Genomic DNA, 24002 nt, shown 5'->3' on the forward strand with positions numbered 1-24002 from the left:
TTGATCATGGCACTGGATTCAGTCCTCCAAATATCAAGCAGAAAGACATACAGAATGTCAAACGTTTTATGAGACTGCAAATCGACAGCAATACAAAATAGGTTATATCTGTCTTGTTCCCTGTCCTCACTCCGTCTGGATGGCTCCACAACGGAGGGCGTTGCTTTTCACTCCTTTACAAAGGTAAACGGGCTGGAGTGCATGTAGAAAGTTGAAATTGAGTGAAGTTAATGCAGACCTGCCAACCATGGGAAAATGTGCCACGTTAATAACATTAGCCTAACATCACATAATTTGCAAGCTAGCTTGCTTGATTATTATTATATTATATGATTTATAATTGCAGCTGTTATAATCATTATAATCTTTTCATTAAGATTTCTTCTCAAGAATATATAATTGTATAGTTTTCTTCATGGCTGACTTGTATGTTGAATAAATTGAAAGCAAGCTACTCCAAATGTTTTCCCAAGGTTGGCAGGCATGAATGTGGCTTTATGATGTACCACTAAGACATTAAGTCTGTGGAACTTCAATATTGGACAATGTTATTAACCAAAGGATATATCGTTCATCCCCTATTATGAGAGACATGGAGATTGAATGAGAGTCTTTGTGCTGAATGAGCAGGTTGATGGAAATGATGAGATGGGAAGTGGCGGCTCAGATCAGGCCTGTGAAAATAGTGAAAAGAGCAGCTATGGGGCGGATGAAGTGTGTAAGTGTGCATGTGTGTATGGGTGTGCATGTCTACATGTGTGTTGCGCATGTGTGGACTAATTTATACAGCGAAGCCCAATATTGTTTTAATTAATCTGGGCATGGGGGCCTTTGTGGTGAAATCGACTCCTTTTCATCTAGTTTGCGTCTGAGGGAAAAAGGCAAAGGGGGGTGAAAAAAAATTAGGCCATGACTTCTCTCTACTGACATAATTACACCAGCAGGCTCTAATCCTTTACATTATCCGCCCCACAGCCGAACACGCCGTAAGCAAGACAATGGGAAGGTAAAGGCACAGTAGATGCTCCATTAGGATACAGCACCATGTTTAGTATTCTCCTCACTACCTTCCCCCAGCATGCAGGCTTATCTTGATCTTTGTCATAATGAATTACAGCTGCTGTGGCTGCCTGCGCTCCCTCTCCTCAGCATTTCGTGAGCGGTGAGCGGTGGAACAATAGGATCCTCCGATTATTGAGGGTTTACCAGCAACCGAGCCATGGTCTATCAGAAAAATAGCTTCTGTGCTGTGCCATCGCTATGCCTAGAGCTGGGGTTGTGATAAATACTTTAGTCAAACACCTTGATGACTATTATATTTGATGATAAATAAAAGGAAAGTTACAGTTGCAGGTCACCGTTACTACCCACAAAGAGGGCTGAAGACTACAGCTCAAACTGCTGCTCTAGCATAACTGCTTTTTAAATGGAATTGGAATTAACAACCATTTGTCACTGTGTTTGCACACTGAAATTAGACCTCTGCATTTAACCCATCCATGCAGTGAAACACCCACATACATGCACACTAGTGTGAACACACACAGCAGAGCAGTGTGTGAACAGAGCAGTGGGCAGCCCTATCCACAACGCCCAGGGAGCAATTGGGGGCTAGGTGCCTTGCTCAAGGGCACTTCAGTCATGGACGCTCAGCCAAGGGGATTGAACCGGCGACTTTCTTTCACAGGACTGGTTCCCTAACCTCCAGCCCCCATTTTAAGTAAGTTAAGTGAGCATTCTTTGAAAAATAAGAGTTGCTTGATGGTTTCAGTACAGCAGTCATATCGCTTTCCTCACTAGCTGTTGGCTGCCTTCAGGACATGCTGGTAAAATACAAAAAAGTCAAATGTAAGTTTGAATGGCTACTGTGAGGTTGCGTGGACGAGGCATTTGTCAAATACATAACTCTGGCTATTGATTGCAGGGAATAAAATGTTGAATTCATTTAACTGATGACCACACCAAGCCATGATGGTGTGTGAAATTTATGCTTGAAAACAGGTAAGAGTTAGTGGTGGAGCGTAGTCATGTGTCAGCCAGTAGGAGACATGTTGTTCAGGGCTTCAGTTAGTCATGTTGATGTTAAACAGAGTGGAGTCTGATTCACTGTCACCTTACATCCAGAGCTAAAGATATAGTAGGGAAGAGATTGGTTTGGTTAAATCTCATGTGTGTTGTTGTTGTTGTTTTCTTTTTCATTTTATGAAAAAAAGCATCTCTGCCCACTGTCCCGTTTTTTGAAGCATACCAACATGTGTTTTCAATGCGGCCTAAAAGCACATGCAGAGTTGTAAGCCAGTTCTGTGCTGATGAACTTCTGCTGCATGTTTGTATGTTACATTATGAATACACTCCTGGGCAAAAATAAGGGCCAGGCCCAAATTATAATGTTTTTATTGATTTTGCACTGGTCCAGATTTAAACTCTATAGAAAATATTTGGTCTTACATTATACACAAACTAGCTCACCAGTGTTTTTGAACAGTTTGAAGCCATCAGTGCTGAGTGGAAAAATACTGATTCTTCCTTCTGTAAAAGGTTCATGTAAAATTTAATAAATAAAATGAAAAAAAAGCTATCCTATATCAAGTTACCTTATGACTTCTTGTTAACCTTAATGTTTAGCCATTTTTTGCCCAGAAATGTACATTCAACATTGTAATTATCCTCTGACTTGATGTGGACTCTTCTGAACACTGTAGCTTCACTATAGACATGACACACATTCTTATTGGTGAAAATTTTGATTATCTGGCATTAAGCTTGGCTGGGTGTGGCTGAAGGCATGGCTAGAGATCAGTTTTAAATTGGTCAGCCATCTTCCGGGCTTTCGTCATGCAGATTTGTACCCTCTCTCCTGCTTCTTTCTGTTGTCGTTGATGCCCAAACAAAGGCTCTCCCAGCTTCTCTCCTCTCCCCTCCCCCTCTCTTCTCATCCCATCCTTTCTTCCACATTTCCTCACTTCACTCTCTGCCTCGCGCCTTCAATCTCTCGCCTCTTTTCTTCCTTTTCTCACTCTTTCATCCTTTGTCTGCCTTTGCTCATTTTTTAATTTTTTTTTTTTTTGCTGTCTCTAATTGTTCCTCTGCCATCATATATTTCTCTCCACCCACCCCCACTTCTGTCTGTACACTGCAGGTATTCTCAATATGTTATTGTGGTTCGCTCAGGGAGTGATTAAACCATCATACACCAGCCGTATGGCACGGGCCTCTCACCGGTGCCCATACATCACAGCCTAATGCAGCCAGCGGGATGACTTAGAGCTCACATGAAGGCCTGATACTGCCAGCCAGGGAGACGGTAGCAGTTTTTACCCAGAGAGAGAGAGAAAGGCACTATCGATCTGGGGTTCACAGAGAGCTTTCTGTCATCTTTGGTTTGTATGTGTCAGTAAGATGTACCTTCAGAGTTCCACAAGAGAGTTTTTGGGAAGGGCTAGTAAAATGGTGGAATTGCAGTAGGCCATCTGGACTAAGAAATGGGATAAATAGCCAAATTTAACAAAACCTCATGTCTCTGAAACTGTCTTCACAGGAGAATAATACTGCATTTAAAGGGCCCATATCATGGAAAACAGAATTTAATTTTCCTCCAGAAATCCCCGCAGTCTGTGCAGTTTTAGCAACGTGTTGTGAATTCCTTGTTTCTGTGATATCACAAAAATCAACACATTTACATATAACTGCCTACATGCCTATGTTGTAAGGAGAGTTTTTTGCATACATCAGTCTTAAAGGCACAGTAACGAAACAGCCTCTTTAATTCAAAGCAATAAGGGGAGGTTAAAAATGGTCATGTCAATAGAATTATGACTTTGTGCTACATAAAACCACAAACATAAGTTTAAAAAATAAAATATTGCCTTAGATATGGCCTCTATTAATGCAAGTTAATGTAACTAGGTTTTGTAGTAAGTCATTTATGGCTGTTTTTATTGGTCAAGTCATAATAAATTGTAACTGTCTGCAGAATGCAGGGGAAAAAAGGTTTTGATGTGACTATGACAGTACATTAATGCATGAAGTCCATATGAATTTTTTGTTCATTTTAGCTGTGCTTCAGCAGAAAGCAGACTCCTACCACCATTGTCTCTAATTGACCCCTTTTAAAAGAATCAATCACTGTTTGTCAGGCCTCGGGACCCTTCAGAGAATACGCACAAAAGACTGGCACCAATTATTCCAGGACGGGAAATTAGCACAGCATAGATTTGCATGTTTAGCAGCGGAACAAACCAGGAACAGTAAGGGGTATTTAGCTTTAATGCTTTAGCTTTAGCTGTAGAAAGGTACGTGCCCCTCCTAGGACATTTGTCCCTGTGAAAGGTGGCTAGACGTATTCGAGTAGTCAGCTGACCTATTTCTTTGTTTGTCTGTCTAAAGTAATGAAGCTTTGTACAGGGTGTTTGCAGCTTCGCGTCTGGGAGCCTTAACAGGACTCATCTAATCTCTCGCTTGGGCATCGTCTGAGCCTCAGTTTTGATTTAGAGTAAGCATGTGGAAATGCAAAACATTTTCTTTCTTTCTGAGAAAGTGCTTGTGGAGGTTGGTGGCCTGATAAAGCTTCTGATAAGCTCTGTTATGCTAGGTTTGTTAAACATACAGGGAATTTTTCTCGAGTGCATTTGTGTCACATACAGTATATGCTAGTATTAAGAGGTTCAATATGAAACCTATTCAGTGGTAGCTTTTACAGTGTAGATTGACATTCTAGACATCAAAATGTAAACCAATGGTTTATTAAAAATAAAGTAATAGTAAAGTATTTTAAGAACAAGAGGTTGAAGAAAAGTGTGTTATGTAAAATGTCTTATGTTTATGGCCTTTGTCACATTCAAGTTACTATGAGTAGTTATTTCATTATTGAGATTTAGTCACTGCTTTTTAAAAATGATATTAAATTAAATGTAAATTGTAAATTCAGCTTTAATTCTCTACAGCAGGGGATTCCAATTCAATCTACATGTCTATTAAAACCACAGGTCCAGATGTGTTCTCATAACAAGAATACACGTTTGGGGAAGACCCTGTCTGAAACCCACCCCCAATTCCTTTTTTTTTTAATTAATTTTATTTTTATTATTATTTTATAAAGATACCAGAGGACAATCAGTAGCAGAACTAGGTAGTGAAATGCTATCATTGGCTAATAGAAAGATTTTACAGAGTGAGGGGTAATTTTATTGTTTTATCGCAAGTAGTGTGTTTTCTGTACACATATGACATATCTACATGCTTAACTGGTGGTTTTTGGGGGAGGATTTTCAGCCATGTTAACTGACGTATCTGTGGCTTGTGAATTTCTGAGCTGTGGGACTAATAAAATATTATCTTAACAACAGGTGTGTTGTCTGTCAAACAGTGATGAAGAGTGCACGATCACCCCCAACTAATAATAATAATAATAATCTTTGTTTATAGAACACTTTTCATACTGGTGGCAACTCTTACCCTAATAAGTCTGTGGTCTCACCCACATTTAGTCTAAAATTTTGCATGGTTGTCCCCAGACATTCTCATGACCATATCATGCCTTTCCTTGTGAAGCTAACATATACACATATCCTAATGGAATCCTTAAAACAAATGGTTTTATATTATTGAAAACATTTATTCCAAAGAATAAATTGATGGCACTTTAGAAGGGTAATGTAAATATGGTAAATAAAATTATTAGAGGTATAAAAGGGTTAGTGATGTATGAATGTGGAAAGGCTAAGAAGACCATGTATTGCAATATGATATGGACAATTATACAACATTACTGATGCATGTGAGTCATATATTGCAGGAAGAACAGTTCTGAAGGAAGAGGTTCTCTTGCCTGAACCTGATTAGAACCTACATGATTTTTTCGCTTACTTAAAATGTAACTGATCAGCTGAGACATGTTTGGTGTCTTCAAAGTTTGCTTCTTTAGTTTAGTGCTGGAGCTACAAGGCTAATAACTAGTGAAAGCTTATGTACAACAATTAGCCCTATGCAAAGTCATCACATGCCTCAAACCACGTGAAGTTGACAATTATACTTGATTACGTAGTTTACACTGTATGATATACTATTACGTGTGAAGCTAACATATATAATGATGCATATATTCCGTTATGTTAGCATTATGCTAACTTCACTGTGGGAAGACCATAGTGTGGGGTGGAGGAAGCCCTCTCTCTCTTTTATCAATGCCAGTGTGTTTAACCACGCCTCTCCTCTGCTCTGTTCCCCAGGTGCCTTGTGGATGTGCATTGTGCTGAATCCTCACTGCAAGGCCGAACAGAAGGCTGCCTGGCTCCGGCAGCTCAAGAAGTGGAACGGCGTGGACGTGTGCCCCTGGGAGGATGGTAACCACGGCAACGAGCTGCCCAATTTAACCAACGCTTTGCCTCAGGGTGCACACGGCAACCAAGGTGAGTCTGAATGTGTTTGGGGTGGTGGAGGGGGGAGGGTCGCTCTTTTAATCAACTGTGCCACCCTGCAGCCTCCTAGCTCCCCTTTTTATAGGGCTTTGTGCAACTAATGGAATGGACCTAATGACATCTCCACTCATGACCCTTCTCTTCTCCGGCCTTCGTCCTTGCTTTGTAAATCATAACTCTGGGCAGAGTTGATGGAAGGGGATCTGTTGAACATATTTGATCAGCTGGTGCTTCTGTATTGGCTGAGAAATTTTCATTGGGTATTTTGCTATAAATAGTCCTTCTGTGTGGTACAGGCAAATGATGTTTCGACGGCAGTGCTTTTCTAAAGGGTGTTTTGAAAGGCTCTTATGGTGGAATTATATAGATATAGTGGCATGAATGGCAGAGGGCCCTGTTACTCTGTTAGCCTATTTTTGTGGACCAACTGTGGTGGTCTGGAATATTTTGACCAAAATAGTAAAAAATATTTTAGATTACATAAAACACTTGTTTCATCAGAACACAGATGGAAGCAGTCATCTCATCAAACTGTGGTTAGTCAAGATGTTGACAGACCATAGTAAAAATGTGATTGGTTACAGGCTCATTTGCATTCAGCCTTCTGCAGTATCACTATTGTGGGAGCCAGTATTGTTATTTATATTTTGTATAACTTATGTAAAACTAGTATGATGGCAGATAAATGTCTGTAAAAATTGCTATTGCATTTATTGGAGTATTTCAGTCTGTATAAGTTATGGTATATAAAATAAATATAATTATTAATCGGAAACATGACTTTAAACTCTCACTCTGCCCAGTCATAATCACTGAAAAATGTCTCTGTTCAATAAACATTTTCTTCTTTTAAGTTGCAAAACAATACAAGTCATACTGCCCCCATTGCTTCTTGTAGTGTACTGCAATCTGTCAGGTTATATGAATATTACTGAGCTTTCTAGAGCACTTTTGCTTTTAAGCAATCAGCATATTTTGCTTTTTTTCCCATAGACAGACTTTTGCTAGCTAATTAGCCCTACTGAGAACAACCATGGCATTCCATTTACACTCATCCCTCTGTTTTCCTCCCTTCTTCCCCTTTCTCAGATTCAGGCACCCGGCCACACCGGACAGTGTTCACACGAGCCATCGAGGCGTGCGATCTCCACTGGCAGGACAGCCACTTGCAGCACATTATCAGCGACGACCTCTATACCAACTACTGTTACCATGACAACACTGAAAATTCGCTCTTTGACTCCCGCGGTTGGCCCTTGTGGCACGGTAAGTGGCTTGAGTAGGGGGGAAAAAAAAAGACATCTGTGCTGACTTGCTCCTTTGTCTGCCATTTTCTATAGCATCAACAAAAAAAAGAGGACAAGTTAAGGTAAAATACAAGAAGTGAATTCAGGTTTTTCAGGCCCTGTAAGACAAAAAGCAGAAAAGAGATGAAAAAAAAATAGTTTTTATTATTATTCCCTCAACTCGGATTACTTTTCTTGAGCAATGAAGGTTGTGCTTTCTGGTTGTATTTGAGGTTTTAGAACATTTTAATTGAAGTTTGTTGAAGGTTTTGCTTTTGTGCCTGTACAGAGCACGTCCCAACAGCCTGTGCCAGGGTAGATGCACTGAGGTCCCATGGTTACCCACGGGAGGCACTGCGACTGGCCATCGCCATTGTCAACACCCTGCGCCGGCAGCAGCAGAAACAGCTGGAGCTCTTCCGGAACCACAAGAAAGGTGAGTCAATGCATGCTGTGATTCATTGATGGCATTGCTTATGGCAGTATTTTTTATTTTTTACCCCCCCCCCCAAATACCCCAAATGTAAGCAGTCTGCCAGGACATGTTTGGCATCTGAGGTTTACTCCTTCAGAGCTACAAGACTCATAAGTGATGGAAACCTATATCAATTGAGCAAACTGTACACCTAAATCATCACTTGCTTGTTTCTGTTGCTTCATGTTTAGTAGACTTGCTTATGTGCTTTCTGACACGGTGACACAGTTTTTATAAAAATCGGCCAGCTAATAACAGAAGTCGCAGCCAGCTTGATGCTTGAATTTTGTTTATACTCTTGTCAAACACACACGATTCAACAAAGCCAGAGGTTTTCAAATCTCTATCCAGTTTTCAGACCTTTTTTTAACCACTGATGGGTGACACTAGGTGGCCAGTCAGTTGTGTTAATAGTCCAGGTAACAACTTGCAGTTATAAAATCCAGGACTTGATTAAGGTTCCAGTTTGAAGACTTATGTGATAAACAGTGCAGGGCAGACCATGATTTGAAAACCACTATAAAAAATAAAAAACTTCTAATACTGGGCTCCAAGTCAATGGTCAATGAAGGGCCTGAAGGCCAGAGTTTTTATTTCCAACCACCAGCTTGCCACACTTGGTCCAGCTTATTACCTTCTTGAGAAGCTGAGAAGTCTTTGTCTTTGATAATCAGATACATGAGTGTTAGGTAAATGAGGGTTAGGATGTTAGCTGCAAGTAAGGTAAACTCTGCAGTCAGGTAGATCTCCAGAAGGAGGTTTGGTGAACATTACTCTTAGCGTTGACCCTGTCCTAAGGAGATCGCAAATTTGTTCCCTGCAGATCCCACAGCTATCCATAGCTGGGAGTCCATGAGATCATATCTGGCCTCATTCTCTGTGGATGGGTAGGATGGCCCTCCTTCTCTCCTATCTCTCAGCACAGTGCTAGCCAGTGTGGGCGTCTGTTAGCTGACGTAACAGAATTGGCAGTGTTAAGTGTTCTCCTCCAAGCGTGTTGCCGACTACTGACACGAGCAGTTTGAAAAGTTGTAATGACTCCAAGGAAGCAAGTGATGGACTGTAGACATCACAGTAGTACAGTTTGGTAATATATCATGATCCCAGCAGATATGTGCTGAAAAAATTCCCTCTGATCTCAGCAGTGCGTAAGCAGTCATTCTTTTTGATTGTGTGTGTAGGTACATATAAACAGGTACGTGTTTGAGTGAATGTGCCTGTTTGCAGAACACCATTGCAGACTTAGCCCTTCACTCTGTTTTGAAGCTAAATGTCCACTCATGCCCAGCATGGCTGGGGTCAATTGCATTTAAATGCAAATGACTACCTGTTGTGGCGCTAGTGCCCAAGCACGATTCACATTCAAATGAAGCAGCTCGGTGTCCAGCCCTGGGCCTGAATGTAAAGTGCCATTGCAGTGATTTACTGCAGAAATGCACACATTCACGCCTCTCAGGTGTCTGCAATTGTCCTCTCGTACAAAGGTCTGGCAGAAGGTCATATATACTAGATATGAAAAATTCTCTCTGGCTGCCCACCCAGTGAAGAGCTGAAGTTATGACATGTGTTTCCACATGTGCACATTCTTTAGTGAAGATTTGATATGTAACATCAGAAGTACAGACAGCACGGGGCCCAAAAGCACATGAGTCTGTAGGCTGCATGCACAACGATAGAACCCTTGAACCTGTAGTACTCTCTGTTAACAATCTCTCTCTCTCTCTCATGCTCTTTCTCTCTCTCTCTCTTGCTCTTTCTCTTGCTCGCTCATGCTCTTTCTCTCTCTCTCGCACTCTCTCTCTCACACACAGACCTGCTTCATAAAGGGATGACCTCCATTACAAATCTGGAGGGATGGGTGGGTCACCCATTGGACCCCATTGGGACGCTCTTCAGCACCCTCATGGAGACTGGGCGGAGCGATGAGGAGAGCTCACAGGGTGGCTTCCTGGACTTCTCAGGTACACACACTCTCAAGAACAGCTGATACACAAACACAGCTTGGCAAGTGTTCACACATTTAATATTCAGTTCAGACGCTAATATTTAATATTATCTATTAATTATCTAATTCCCCGGCTGTGCAACCGGGGTCCTCTCTGTGTGGAGTTTGCATGTTCTCCTTGTGTCTGTGTGGATTTCCTCTGGGTTCTCTGGTTTCCCCCCACAGTCCAAAGACATGCAGTCAGGCCAACTGGACATGTTACATTGCCCCTAGGTATGTGTGTGTGAGTGGTTATGTATGTCTGTCTGTGTGCCCTGTGATGGACTGGCTACCTGTCCAGGGTGTATCCTGCCTTCCGACAGATGACTGCTAGGATAGGCTCCAGCACCCCCCTCTGACCCTGTGGGAGAAGCGGCTTAGAAGATGTATGTGTGTGTGTGTGTGTGTGTGTGTGTGTGTGTGTGTTTGTGTGTGTATTAATTATCTAATAATTCTAATGTGATGCTAATACTTGTAATGTGCTTCAAACTTTTGAATGACAGTCAAGATTGTCAGCTACTTTTATCACAAACTTTGGTCCTGGCTTAACTTAACCTTGTAGAAGTTATAATTAACAGATTTATGCTTAACTCCCCTATTTCTGAGTCATTCCATTGTAGTATTTATTTATAAGGGTTTTATAGTGGAGGACTGTAGTCTGCGCTCTCAGTCAGTGACACCCCTCCAATTAACCCTCATGTATTGCAGTTCAGTGCACATTCAGACACTGCTGTGTATGAGTGACCCACACTGAAGAGGCTCTTTTAATCCATGCACAGAAGTTGGTGACTGTATTCTTCCCTCCTACATTTTTAATGCCATTTAATTTTAATGTTTTTTGTTCCGCATCTCTTATTCATGAGCTTTGATTGGCGAGATGACTGTATCACAATCAGCGTGTGCCCAGGACCATAATTACCCATTATTGCTGCCTTCGGCCCTGCTGACTTCTTGGCTGGCGTTGTCCAGCGAGTGCAGGCAGTCCTTTCCTGTCCTCACAAGGCCCCAGATCAAGATGGGATCGAGCAAAATGCTGACATGTTTTACAGGGTTTCCATGGCCTCTGAAGTAAATCTGGGCTTTGTGGAGAGTAGAGATGGACATTTTAACTGTTTTTAACATTGGGATATCTGAACAGTATTCCTTTAAAATGCAGGTATCCAAATGTTCTTCACATGTTAAGAATAAAAAAAAAATTAAAATTAGCATAAAATGTTGTCTATACCTGATTGTCTAGGTGACTTGGTGAATGTTAATTTACCGCCATTTTTACCATTATTAGCGTTCCATATTAAAACTCAGAAGAATTATATAGGTTAGTAAATAAAATTACTGTATTTGTGTTGTAGACATTGCAGCTTCTGGTTCTTATTGGCACTTCTGTAAAGAGATCAGAGTTGGTCAGTTTCTACACAGTTAGGGACAGATAATTCCTTTTCTTATATATATAACTACAGATGCATCATCAGACTATCTAATACAGTATACATGTACTGAGATATCTGCAGTATGTGTAATAACCACATTCTCCATAGTGGAAAGCTTGTATACCACCCCATCTCTGTGTGTCTGATGGACTAGAAAAGGCTTTACAGCTAGACTGTTCTACACTTTATCTAGCTGTTCAGCCTGAGGCATTGGTTGGTTAATGTTCTGTCTTTTTGCGCCTGGCTTTGAAGTGGAAGCTTGGTTTATTAGTGGTATGGAGTGGGGGAAGTGTTAAAGGTGTGTGCGTGCGTGCGTGTGCACGCGTGTGCGACGCCTGGGTGTCTCGTTCTGTGCTCTTGTTCGTGATTAGCACGTTAAACCCTCCCGGGGTCAGCCGCCCGAGTCCAAAGAGGCATCATTAAAACATTATGATCCTGCTTGCAATTATCCCCAAATGAGTTGGCATTGGTGGTAATGAATAATCTAGAACTTTGCATCTGAGAGCGCTTTATTCTCGCAGTAAAGATAACGGTAATACGTCCGCAGGATCCGGACGAACAGGAACAGGTTTAAAATGTTGGTCCAAACCAAATCTAGCTTGAGATCTGCCCAAGTCGGACCTGACCTTATCAACTGCACAAAATGCTTAACCCTGAACAACATGTTCCTAATATGGGCTGCTCAGTCATGTCAGCGGCAATATTGAAGTAAACTTGAAATCAATGAGGAGTTTAGATATTAGATAATCCGCTTGCATAATGAATGGGAAAGTCAAAGTAAAATAAATGAAGGAAAAAAAAACAGAAGTTTTCAAAATTTGAGCGTGCAAAAAAAAACAAAAAAACAGAAATTAAAAGAAAACAGGACTCATAACAACCCTGCCTGGTAGACTGCCAAAACTGGTACCATTTAGAGAAAAAGTAAAAAGCTTTCACCTTTTGAGAAAATAAAAATTCACATCTAAAAAATGTCCCAAAGTGAGCCATCCCTTTTGGATTAATGTCATTCACTTCAGGTGTCTATACATATTTTAAATACCACTCACCATAACCCTTGAAATTTTTACAATTTGATAATGTATTATCAAAATGTAATGACTTCTGGCCATCTCTAAAACATCATCTGGTTTTTGATTACATCACTGCACCAGCAGGCAGGAAGGAATAATGTTTACCAATGATGTTCTGTATCTCCTCTACCTCCCACCACCCCCACCTGTCATCAAGCAAAAAACATTCTGCTAATTCCATGTTTCACATATTTTACAGAGGGGAAAATGCAACTTGAAATCTGATTCACTTAATTACTTATAGCGACAATAGTCAGTTCGTAATAAAATTACATAAAAAGCAAGCAATTTTTTTGCTGTAAAAAATACATTTTCCACGTCATCAGATTTATTCATCAGTTAACATGTTCACACAACTCTCTCCAAAGTTTTTAGTCTGGATAAACTGTACGTAAAGTGTTGTAATCATGCCCGCTGTAGCTCAGAGCTATGAGAGGAGCCCATGCTGATCTGATGTGTGGGTTTGGTACTGGCTGAATGTGGGGTAGTTTAAGAAGGATTTGCTCTCTCATCCTGCTCTTCTGCTGCGGAGCCGATCCTAGCAGAGGGCTCTCAGGTGATTCATGCCTAATTTCAGTGCCAGCCTGAAGCCTCTGCTCTCATTTGCCAGTCATGACAGTAGTGAAGTGGCGGAGTCTCCATGGAGCCCGCGAGGCTGGCCTTTCACAGCCAATTAAAAGAGTGGATTTGGTGCTGAACTGGCAAAGACGTTCTGAGAGAGGCTCAGAGTGATGCTGGAGTTGGCGGCCATGTAGCTGAAGAGCAGTGGAGGGTGAAGAGCTGCAGCTTAGTGTCTCTCTCTTTCTTTTTATTCTTTCTTTCTTTCTTTCTTTTTTTTCCTTTTCCCCCTCTCTTTTCTTTCTCTCTGTCACTCACATTCTGGGTCTCTCTTGTGCGCTCTCTCCTCTTCTTTTCTTGCCTCTTTTTGTCTTACTTGCTTACTCCCTCTTTCTCTTCATTCCCTCTCTCTTCTTACTTTCTTTTCCTATCACCTTCCGGCGTGCTGTCTTGCTCTGTCTCTTTCAGCTCTATCTTAATTTCTTCCCCCAGTCTTCCTTTTTCCTTTTTCTTTTCCAACCAACTTTCTGCTTACTTTTTTTCCTCTTTTCTCCCTCTCCCTTTTCTGCTTTCTGTCCCTGCCTCTCTCCTGCTTACTCCTCTGCTTGCTTTCTTTTTGTCGCTTTCTCTTACTTTCTTTTCCTTCCCCCTATTTGCTGTCTCACACTCTGTCATGCTCTCTTGTGTTCCCATAGTCTTTCTCCTCTCACTCTTACTCTTTGTTTCTCTTACTTTCTTTTCTTACTTCTCTGCTGCCTGCTAGTTGTCTTCCTCTTTCTGTCTCTGCTCATTCTATTTGTCTCTTACTTTTTCTGCTCTCGCTCTCTCTCTTCCCCCCCGAGCCCATTTAAAACACCCTCCCAGCATTTCAGACACTTTTCTCCGGCTGTTCTTGTTATTTTGTAACCTGTGTGCTGCCCAGCCTGCCCGACTCCAGTGTATTTGCAAGTCCAGTGGATTGCTTCTTTTCGCTCAGAGGGGTAATTGAGCGTGCCTTGCCCAGTGGCCTGGCAGAGAGGAGAACTGCTTCATTAGGGAAAGCTCCATCCTCTCCGGTGCCTCATTACCATGCATCCATGCCAGGCACCCTCTCCTGCGAGGCAGGTTTCAGTATGGAGGTGAACTGGTGATGGAACACTCAAATTTTACGAATGCTTGTAGAGTGACTGTTAATTACTGAAATTGCATCTCCAAAAAGTGTGCATCATAAGAAATTGTGGCTTATGCTTTTGTTAGGTAGCTATTTGCAACCAGAGTGATGCTCAGCTGTTTAAGCCAGTCTTTCTAAAGCACATGCAATGAATCATCATTATCGTTCATATCATGTGAAAGTACCAGTCAGGCAACATTTTATATAATTGACATTGAATATTATTAGACCCTTAATCTGACTCTTAAACCTTATACAGAAAATGTCATACTTACTCATAAAGCAAAGTAGCTGCTGCCTTTAACTCTATTAGTATCTTCCTGTAGTAACTGATCAGTTTCCCAGTTCTGTGGTGGATTTCTGGCCCACTTCTTCATACAGAGCTGTTTGAACTCTGCAGTAGGCCTCTGTGAGTGCTTTGAAGTTTGCTTGTTTCAGGTCCTGCCACATCTTCTCGATGGAGTTTAGGTCCTGTTGGGGCAAACTGAAGACATTTCAGTTTCTTCTCGCACCTATATGCTTGAGTTATGATGTGCCCTTATTGTGAAATGCTATGTTTAGTTTATGCCAGACATAACAGACTTGGTCTCCAAGAGGTCTTGGTTTGATCTCTTTGTATACTGTGCCTTTTTCGGGCACTACTGGCTCTTTTTTTGCGTTTTATACATATTGGAAAATAAATATTGTGACGTGTTGTGTAATGTGAAAATTTCATTAAATATGTTATGTTTTAGCCATATCACCCACCACTCCTCATATACATTTTTCCAATGGCTATTCTTATTGTAGAATAATATGCTTAAAAACAAACAGGTTTGAAGGCAAAATCAGCAGTCTCTCTGGTAGTTAAATGTCTGCAATGAGATGCTTATACATATTTCAGTTGTCCATTTGCTTTAAAAATATCAGTGGACAATATTTATTTTGGCTTTGATCATTTCTGATAGAAAATACTGATTGGAAATATGTGCATTTTAAATTGACATTGTTGGTAACTTTCGTACTGTTTAACATAAATAGCAGCATGCGGTTTGCAGTACGAGATCGGCACTTTTACCACAGTTTACCACAGTTTACCACAGTTTACTACAGTACCTGACTTCTCCACCCTTAGGCATGATGAGCTCCAGTAAGCATGCAGATCTGCACCTGTTCCCCTCGGCGCGGCGCTTTCTGGAGGAGGGCGAGTCCTACCTGGCCCTGGCGGTGGAGACGGCTCTGATGGGGTTGGGTCAGCAGAGGATCATGCCTGACGGCCTGTACGCCCAGGAGAAGGTCTGCCGCAACGAGGAGCACCTCATCGCCAAGCTGCAGGAGGTGGAGCTGGATGACTCGCTCATCAAAATCTTCCGCAAGCAAGCTGTCTTCCTGTTAGAGGGTGAGTTTGATGTCACAGTTAGGGGTATGCTTTGTAGAATGAGAGCATGTGCAGTGCACGGAAGATTCACCTGAAGGGTAGTCATCATTTTATTTTTTCATTTTACACACCTTTAACATGCTGTTCATGAGTACCGAAGAGCAAGGTAGATGCAGCAATGAAAAAAAACATTAGTGGATATACGTTTGATCCCCAGTCATGCCACAGCCATCTGTGGCCAGGTGTCCAAGAGAGAATACTTGGCCTCTCTCTCTGAATGGGTAGGATTAGTGGTAGATGTGGTGGCACTTCACGTGTGTTAGAGGAAGCAGCATGCACTAGACTATATCTTCACAGCATGTTATGGGGAGAGCTAGCTGGCTAGTCAAAATTTCATGGAAAAACATGGGGGAAAAAAAGTTACGTGGAACGGTTAGCAAAATGAAAACTTCCTTTTAAAGCTACTGTTCATTCACACATTTCCCCTTATTTTACAGAATCTGGAAAAGGCAAGTGTGTGATGATTTTGCCATGTCATTTGCCTGCTAATTTGGGCCTATGCTTCCGTTACTTGTTGGCTTATTAGGCCCGTCACTCGAGTATCAAAACTAAAAAGCAAACCATTGTCTTTGCTGATCATCTGTCTTTGTGTTTAAGAGGAAAATTGTGCAAATGAGATTTTTTGCTGAACTATTATTTTAAGGAGTAAAGGGTTAAGTGGCCAGGCTTTTTGGTCGACAAAGAAAATCCTTAGCTAGCACTGGTGAGTGCATACAGCCTTATTTGCTCAGTATTGTACTTTCAATAGGAATGTTAGCGTTCCTTTAACATGGCATGATTGAGTGCTTTGTTTTGTAAAACTGTGGGTGAGAGGACAGAATCCTGCGAAGCCTCTGGGGTTCTGGAGCTTTTTCTGAACGGGTAAAAGCACCCTCCTCCTTAATCATTCAAATACCTTTCATATTTCAGGGTCTGACAAGGCTACACAATACTGCCAATTCATTCCACAGAAATGACACTGTTTGTTTATTATGGATTTTTTTTCTATTCATCTCAGTTCTCAATGATGCGCTTGTTCTTTGAGCTGTTCTAAAGCATTGCTAGAGTCGAAAGTGTGCAAGGCTGTTTGCTGAGCTGCTAGCAGGCGTGGAAAGAATGCAAAATGGCCACTGCAGGCTGGCTGGCTCAGAGCACCGCTGGCTTGTTATGAAAGAATGACGGAAACTGATAAAGAGGCCGCCGCGTCCCTCCCTCCTCTTGGCCCACGCCAGGAGCCATCACATGGGCACAGGCAAGCAGGAAAACACGCATGAGTGAGGGAGAGGCCCGCAGAGCCAGGGCCCAGGACATGCTATAATGCACTTACCATGCTCAGCTGTGTGTGTGCTTGTATTTTTAGGAGAGTATTTGTGTCTCAGCTTGGTTGCTTGTGTGTCTGGCATGTCATACACTGTTTACATGTTTACAGCATGTATTTTTATATTTGTGTGAATCGGGTGTTATATGTGCAGCCATTATGTCCTGTGTGTGTGTGTGTGTGTGTGTGTGTGTGTGCACGTGCGTGTGTGTGATGTGGCCTGTGGTTTGAGCCCTCTCAGTCGAAAATAATCTAATGACAGAGCAAGCAAAGCCCTCACATAAGGCTTCTGGCATGGCAGTTTATTTTGTAGGCAAGTGTGAAAAAACGGCCCTGGTGCACTTGAAAGTGGACGTGTGGTTGCATCTGGTTTGAGGATGAGAAGTGGAGGCCTGTAATGCGGGCCATAAGCAGATTAGTGTCAATGCTACACCAACCCCAGAAACGGTACGGTCCATTTAGGGCAGCTTCATGTTTCGGCTCCAAATGGAACAACTGCATTTTCCCTCCCAAAACAAATTTTTTTTTACTTTTTTTTGCTGCCTGTCTGAATCAGATTTGGGGGAAACAGCAGTGATGCTGTTGGCTGTGTGAATTTTTTTTTTTTTTTTTAAATGAGGTAATGTTGATGCCTTGCAGATGTTATACCAGTGAGGAGTGCAAGTTCGTCTGGAGGTAGAACAGGAGGCCATACCCAAATTTTCTCTCATACGTACCACTAGTGACACTAGGGATGCACAGATCATGAATTTTTATGGTCGTTTTCTTTTCAGTCAAGTAAGGGTGTAACGATTCTGAAACAGTAATTAGTTTTGGTAGTCTGTTTAATGTCAGCATGCAATATCAGTCATCTGGTCTTTAATTGTAGGGAGCTGTATTGGCCAATAACACTGGGTGGTGCAGTCTAAATCAGTTGCAGACCCCAGTATTGGCTGTTACTTGCATTCACAACTGTGAGAGTACAGGAAAAACAAAACACAAGACTTACTATACAGTATGTAGTACTAGAATCGAAATATAAGTATTTTGTCCATATTTTATGTCTATAATACACGCAACCCATAAATCTGTGACTGTTTTTGTCAGAGCCTGACAAAATGACACTGAATGTGTGCGGTAATTACATGCAGATGACCGCTTCTATATTTCAGTGCACTATAAAAAGACACTGTGTTTGTTTGTAAGTGGGTGTGTGTATACTCAACTCACTGCGTCTGTGTGTGTTCGTTTTGTCCCCCTTCAGGTGGGCCCTACAGTGGTTTGGGGGAAATCATCTACAGAGAGAGTGTTCCAATGCACACATTTGCCAAGTATCTCTTCACCTCCCTCCTACCTCATGATGCCGAACTGGCATATAAAATTGCACTGAGAGCAATGCGGTGAGTACCTTCACTAAACACATGCACAGTACTGTTCCTTCTAAATAGGGCCATTGCTGTCGAATAAATTAGTAGTCAGGCAGTCCAGTAGCAAACCGTGGCTAGGAGCTGGGCTTTCAGTGTGGCCCATAAATGTCAAAAAACAAAGGAATGTCAAACTCAACAAGTAAAAGAGCCATGACAAATCTGTGGGCCAGAGAAAAAAAGTGTTTTTATGAAACATGAAATGGCCATTGTTTATTCAAGATATGCAAAAAATTCAACAGTGAAATATAGACACTTGTATTATTACATGGACACTTTTGGGAAATTGAAATGTCTCCAGCTCAGTCTTTTGAACCTACATATTTTGTGAAGTTTCTCACAAAATTGGTTCCACCTATTGGAAATCAAAATATTGATTCCACTGTTAATTTAGTGTTTAATCTGACCCAATAGGTTGGATATTAAAGTCTTAACAAACAAGAACTTGCTTGGCTTTATGTATATGCATAGCATGGAGGGGAAAAAATGATCATTCTCAATCAGGCATTTCAAGAATTTAACCCTTTCTGTCTAACCAAAACATAACAATGAATAAAAGTATTACTACAATAATGTTGTTATTTTATATTATGTGATTTTTATATTAAATGAAAAAAAAAAAACAAATTACACTTTTTTCATTTCACAGAAACCATTAGGCCTTCTGATTCCCTACTGAAGTAATCTTCTGATTTTGACAATTGAGTAATTTGTAAAAAGGACAAACAAAACAATGAAATGGACATAATGACAAACAATGCATCTTATCGTATTGCATTTTGCTGTTTGATCACTGCGGATTCACAAAAGCTTCATTTTAATCAGTTTTTAAAAGATTAATCAGTCATGGTCTACTTTTAAAACCTTACATCCACAACACTTACAGAAAACAGCGTGCACTCTCAAACATGTCTACCTCTTATTTTCACCCTGTCCCCACCATGAAGTGTCTGTGTGAGGGTGTAGTGATCTGCCACATTGTTTAATCAAACACCACCTTCTAAAAAAAACTCACTAAATAATTCATAGCGACTGAAAATTAGTTTTAGAAAAAGTGGGAATAGCTATGTGGGGTCAAGTCTAATTTGGGTACTGTCTCATTTTACACTCCCGTTTGGAAGTGTGTTAGTGTTGGTGTGTGAAAATGCATCAACACTACATGGACATATGCATATTCAGTGAAATGATACTTCTTATTAATATTGCAAAAAAAATATGTGAAGTTTTATAGTGCATAATAATTTTTATGTGTATGTTCGTTGACATTTTTGTCTGGTTCCTTCTGTCCTAGCAACAGTACAAGCTGGTGATTAGTGGAGTATTTGCCAGACAAACAACTGAATCAGTAAAAATGTAAATAATTCCGATGTAAACAAAGTAAATCAGAATGGGTTTTATATGAAGTGCTCCATTCTGGAGAAACCTACCCAGTAAGAATTGTACAGTGATTTTGATAGGAACCAGACATCTGAAGAGTTTAATGCCTCTTATTAAATGAATTAACTGCCTATGAATCTATTGCCTGATGACTTGGACATTGTTTTATGATAGTTTTGATAGTGTTTTGTTCTGTGATGTACAGATGTACATGCAGGGCATTGTAAGGCAAAACAGTTCCTAAAATGTATACTCTAAATTTCTTGACACTGTAGAATTTCACATCAAGCCCCTCTGACTGACTGTATACATTTCAATAAAGTAATAATGTGGAATTTAAAAAATTCCCCTTTCAGCATCATCTCACTTGTTACTGCAAATTTGTCAACAGTTATGAGAGGTCAAAGAGACAAGAAAAGAAACAGTCAACAACATCCTGGTATTATAAAGTGTGAACTAAAATGGCTGCTGTTTTTCCTTGGCTTCCTCATTCCCTGTGTACGTCATTCAGTCACTCGATGTTTTCTGGTTTAGATACGCCTCCAATACCAAACCCCTAAAAAATTGTATTGTGATTGGATTATATTTACCACAGATTTGCAGCTGGGGATGAGTGTACAAAGTGAATTGAATCAAACAAAGATCCACCTAAATTTAGGTATGGTTGCGGCCCTAGGCTCAGTATCGACTCGCTCTATAAAAAGAACTTGCTGTCCAAATAACAGCTTTCTGTTGAATTGGCTTAGACCTGCGCTGATCTCCAGATACCATGTTTCCTTTTACAGCCTGAATATAAATTAACAGCATACTGTACCATTTGGTGTGATATGTCTGCTTCTGAGGGTGCAATGCAGATAATCCTATGTCTGTCTCTGTTCCAAATATACAGCATAATCAAATTTATTAGGACTGGTAGCACAATGTACAGGCCATGCTATGTTTTCATACTGTAACCTCTTAGGCTGCGGGACCAGTGTATTTAAAGCCTCACCCTTTTGAGATTCAGAAGTAGGTTTTGTATATGGAGCTGCACAGCATGCCTGCAGCTAATGGCCAATTTACCAAGGAGAGGGCACTATCTGGGCCGCTGCAGTCAAATGTAAACATCCATGCATAAAAAAAGCCTCTGTTTTGTAAGTCCTCTTAAAAACATACTCTCATTTCTTGCTTGAAAGTTCTCTACACATCCTCTTAAGCCATGGTCTTAAAGCGAGGGAACATATCCAGTTGGATACGGATCAAGAACAAATTACTCCTATTGCCCTCATAGCGATATTTGATAAACACAGTGAGCGTCCGAACAAACAGCCTCCCTGCAGTGGTTCCTTAAAGAGACAGGCCCTTTGTACAAGAGCCGTGCCCTAGGCCACCTCCAGGCTCGTGTTTTGCCGAGGTTTTAAATCCGCAGTAATAACCGTGGAAAAGGACAACGTGGTCTTTCAGAGCCAAGGGGCCTGGGCCGCTATTTTTCCACAGCAGGTGAAAAGTTCAGCATTTTCCTCAGACAGTGACAAGAGCCAAGTGTGGAACTCTCCCAATATGAGTTTTTTGTTTATTTGTTTTTTTTTTGTTTGTTGTTTTTTTTTTTTATTGATTGGTACTTTTACTTGTTTGGTTTTAGTTCTTTTGTAGACAAACGCATATCTGCTTATTTGATCCACAAACATACATGTATGTGGGTAATAATATTTGACATATACAAATGCATAATTTACTTTATTTGTATGGAGTGATAAGTTTACCGTTGGTCAATATCATTATTTTTATTGCCTAAAAGTTCATTTTAGAGCATTAGCAAATAGCTGTAATGTGAATAGATGCAAATGGCTTAATTTTAAAACTAAACTGAAAAGTAACCAAGGAAAACAGACATTTACTCAACTGTATTTCTAACTTGAGCTCATTAAACCAGTTCTGAAGAGGCTGTACCTCCACCCTGGCCTTCAGGGCCTCGTACCTAAAGAAGTCCAGTGTGTTTACAGGGAAAGAGGATGGGCTTATTAAATTTAATCAGCCGGCCGGCCGGTAAACCAGCTTGGGTAGATGAGTTCTGATATCCTCCCTGGCTACAACGTTAATGAGTCCTCTATATCACTATACTTGTGTAAAGTCACTGCATTGTGAGCTTGGTATTAACAAGTATGGATTGGTATGAATATCCCTAAGAGGTTTGTATTGTTGACCTAGGACAACAACTTTAAATCATTACTGATGCTGAATACTTTCTTTGTTCAAATCCTAGTATGAGGAGCTTCGTGTGAGGAGCTAAATTTTGTGTCTGAAAATTTAAGCCACCTCTTTGCAAGTAACGTGTTGTTTTTGTTGTGTTTATTTATTTGTTTTGTTTGTTTTAGATTACCAGTGTTGGAATCCACCGCTCCTTCCGGTGACATGTCCCGGCCTCACCATATAGTATCCGTTGTTCCTAACCGCTACCCACGATGGTTCACCCTCAGCCACATCGAGTCCCAACAGTGTGAGCTGGCGTCCACCATGCTCACTGCAGCCAAAGGTTAGATGCCTCCCACACTGTCTGAACACAACTCATTGGCCAGCACACCCATCAATCAAGCCCAGTTGCAATTGCTGTCAGAAGATAACACTTTTCTTAATCACAGGTTTCCCCACTGAATTTCCGTCTCTGGCTACCTCCAGAAGCTGAGTTACAAATCCAGATGACAAACAGTGCAATTTGCTTCAGATTCACTGCAAATGAGAATTTGCAAGGTGGTGTAATTTTAACGTTTAGAAATTATTTTGAAAGCCATAAACATGAAATCTCCTGCAGACCTTGACCTCTTGCTGATTAAAATCACCCCAGTGTCTTTGACCTAACTCTTGTGTGTGTCAGTGTTATACACACTGAGTAAACAAACCAGCTGCTGTAGCTTGACACTAGTGCTGACTCACTGGGTGGACAGTTGTTTGGGAAAGGTGCAGTGTTGGTGAAATGTTTAGGCAGTAGGCAGCACATGCATTAGCTGTGGAAAATTTGGTTCTGTAGCTGAACTGCCATATGTCTTAGACTGCATTGTGAGCATAGCTACATGTCTGCTTAATGTAGTAAAAGATTAAGCCACTGATTGAGTGTCCAGGAATTTTAAAGGACTGAGGTAGCAACCCTGTAAAAGGCCCTCATGATGGTAACAACTGATTTATTGCTGATTTTAAAAAATAAAATAAACACTATTTAATTATTGATTTCATGCAAACCATTGGAAGACAGTAGTATCCCCTCCACATGAACACAATGCAGCTTTTAAATGTTGGGTGATGTCCTACATTAATACCACATTTATTCTTAACATTGATGAAAGGCAAGAAACACAGTTGTTTAGCTGTGCTATTTTGGCACCCTGTCCAAGGACATCCTCAGACTACAGCATCAGGGTTCAGACATCAGGCAAAACAGATTTGAGACAGAAAAAACACTTTGTCTCAGCTTTCAGTCAGGATGAGCTGAGTGACTACAGACACCACAGCCTTAGACAGTATTCATAGCTGTTATTTTACTGATGAGTTACACTTTCATGGCAAAAATAAAGATGACAAACAACAACTACTACTACTACTACTACAGTAAGGTCCAGTCACATTTCTTATTTTTACCCCTGCCCCTTGTTTTTGAGTGTCACTTTGCCTCTTGGAACGGAATTACAAAGGATAGTCTTCCTCTACAAAATGGGACAACCATCAAATAAAAAAAGTACATCATTAACAGGCTACTAGCGGTGCTCTGTAGCTGACCCTGCCAGTCTGCAGTGATTCTTCAGTGGTACGAAGGTGAAGTCAGCTATTTGCTAGCTCCTTGTTCAAATTTAGCTAACTAGCTACCGAGACATGAGTATACTGCTAGTGAATTTTTGTGCTTGTTATGAAGAAAAGGACCACAATACACGGTGATTCAAAAAGATTTATTGGATTTCAAAGTGATTTATTTCACTTGTGAATCATTACCGAACAATACAGTAAATTGTAAATGCTTTAAGTGAGCATAAAGTAGTGAAATTCATCCCATACTTTATTGAGCATGTTGGGTGTCACTGTACTGACGGCTCTTTCAATGTGATTTCGGAGATCATCCAGTGTTGGAAATTGCGGCACATAAACAGAACCCCCCCCTACATATACTCCATTTGGAG

The 24002-nt window shown here is 40.9% G+C and overlaps 1 protein-coding gene across 1 annotated transcript in view; it reads left to right on the top strand.

Moving 5' to 3' along the window:
- zswim6 (zinc finger, SWIM-type containing 6) overlaps positions 1-24002 on the top strand; it is a 78456-nt gene that overhangs the window by 49310 nt on the left and 5144 nt on the right. The window contains exons 5-11 of the mRNA XM_017693664.2: positions 6228-6407; positions 7506-7682; positions 7992-8138; positions 9989-10138; positions 15481-15744; positions 18324-18459; positions 22215-22372. Of these exons, the coding sequence (XP_017549153.1) occupies positions 6228-6407; positions 7506-7682; positions 7992-8138; positions 9989-10138; positions 15481-15744; positions 18324-18459; positions 22215-22372 (1212 nt within the window). The remainder of the gene's footprint in view (positions 1-6227; positions 6408-7505; positions 7683-7991; positions 8139-9988; positions 10139-15480; positions 15745-18323; positions 18460-22214; positions 22373-24002) is intronic.

Source organism: Pygocentrus nattereri, chromosome 18 (assembly GCF_015220715.1).
Source record: "Pygocentrus nattereri isolate fPygNat1 chromosome 18, fPygNat1.pri, whole genome shotgun sequence".
Taxonomy (NCBI): Eukaryota; Metazoa; Chordata; class Actinopteri; order Characiformes; family Serrasalmidae; genus Pygocentrus; species Pygocentrus nattereri.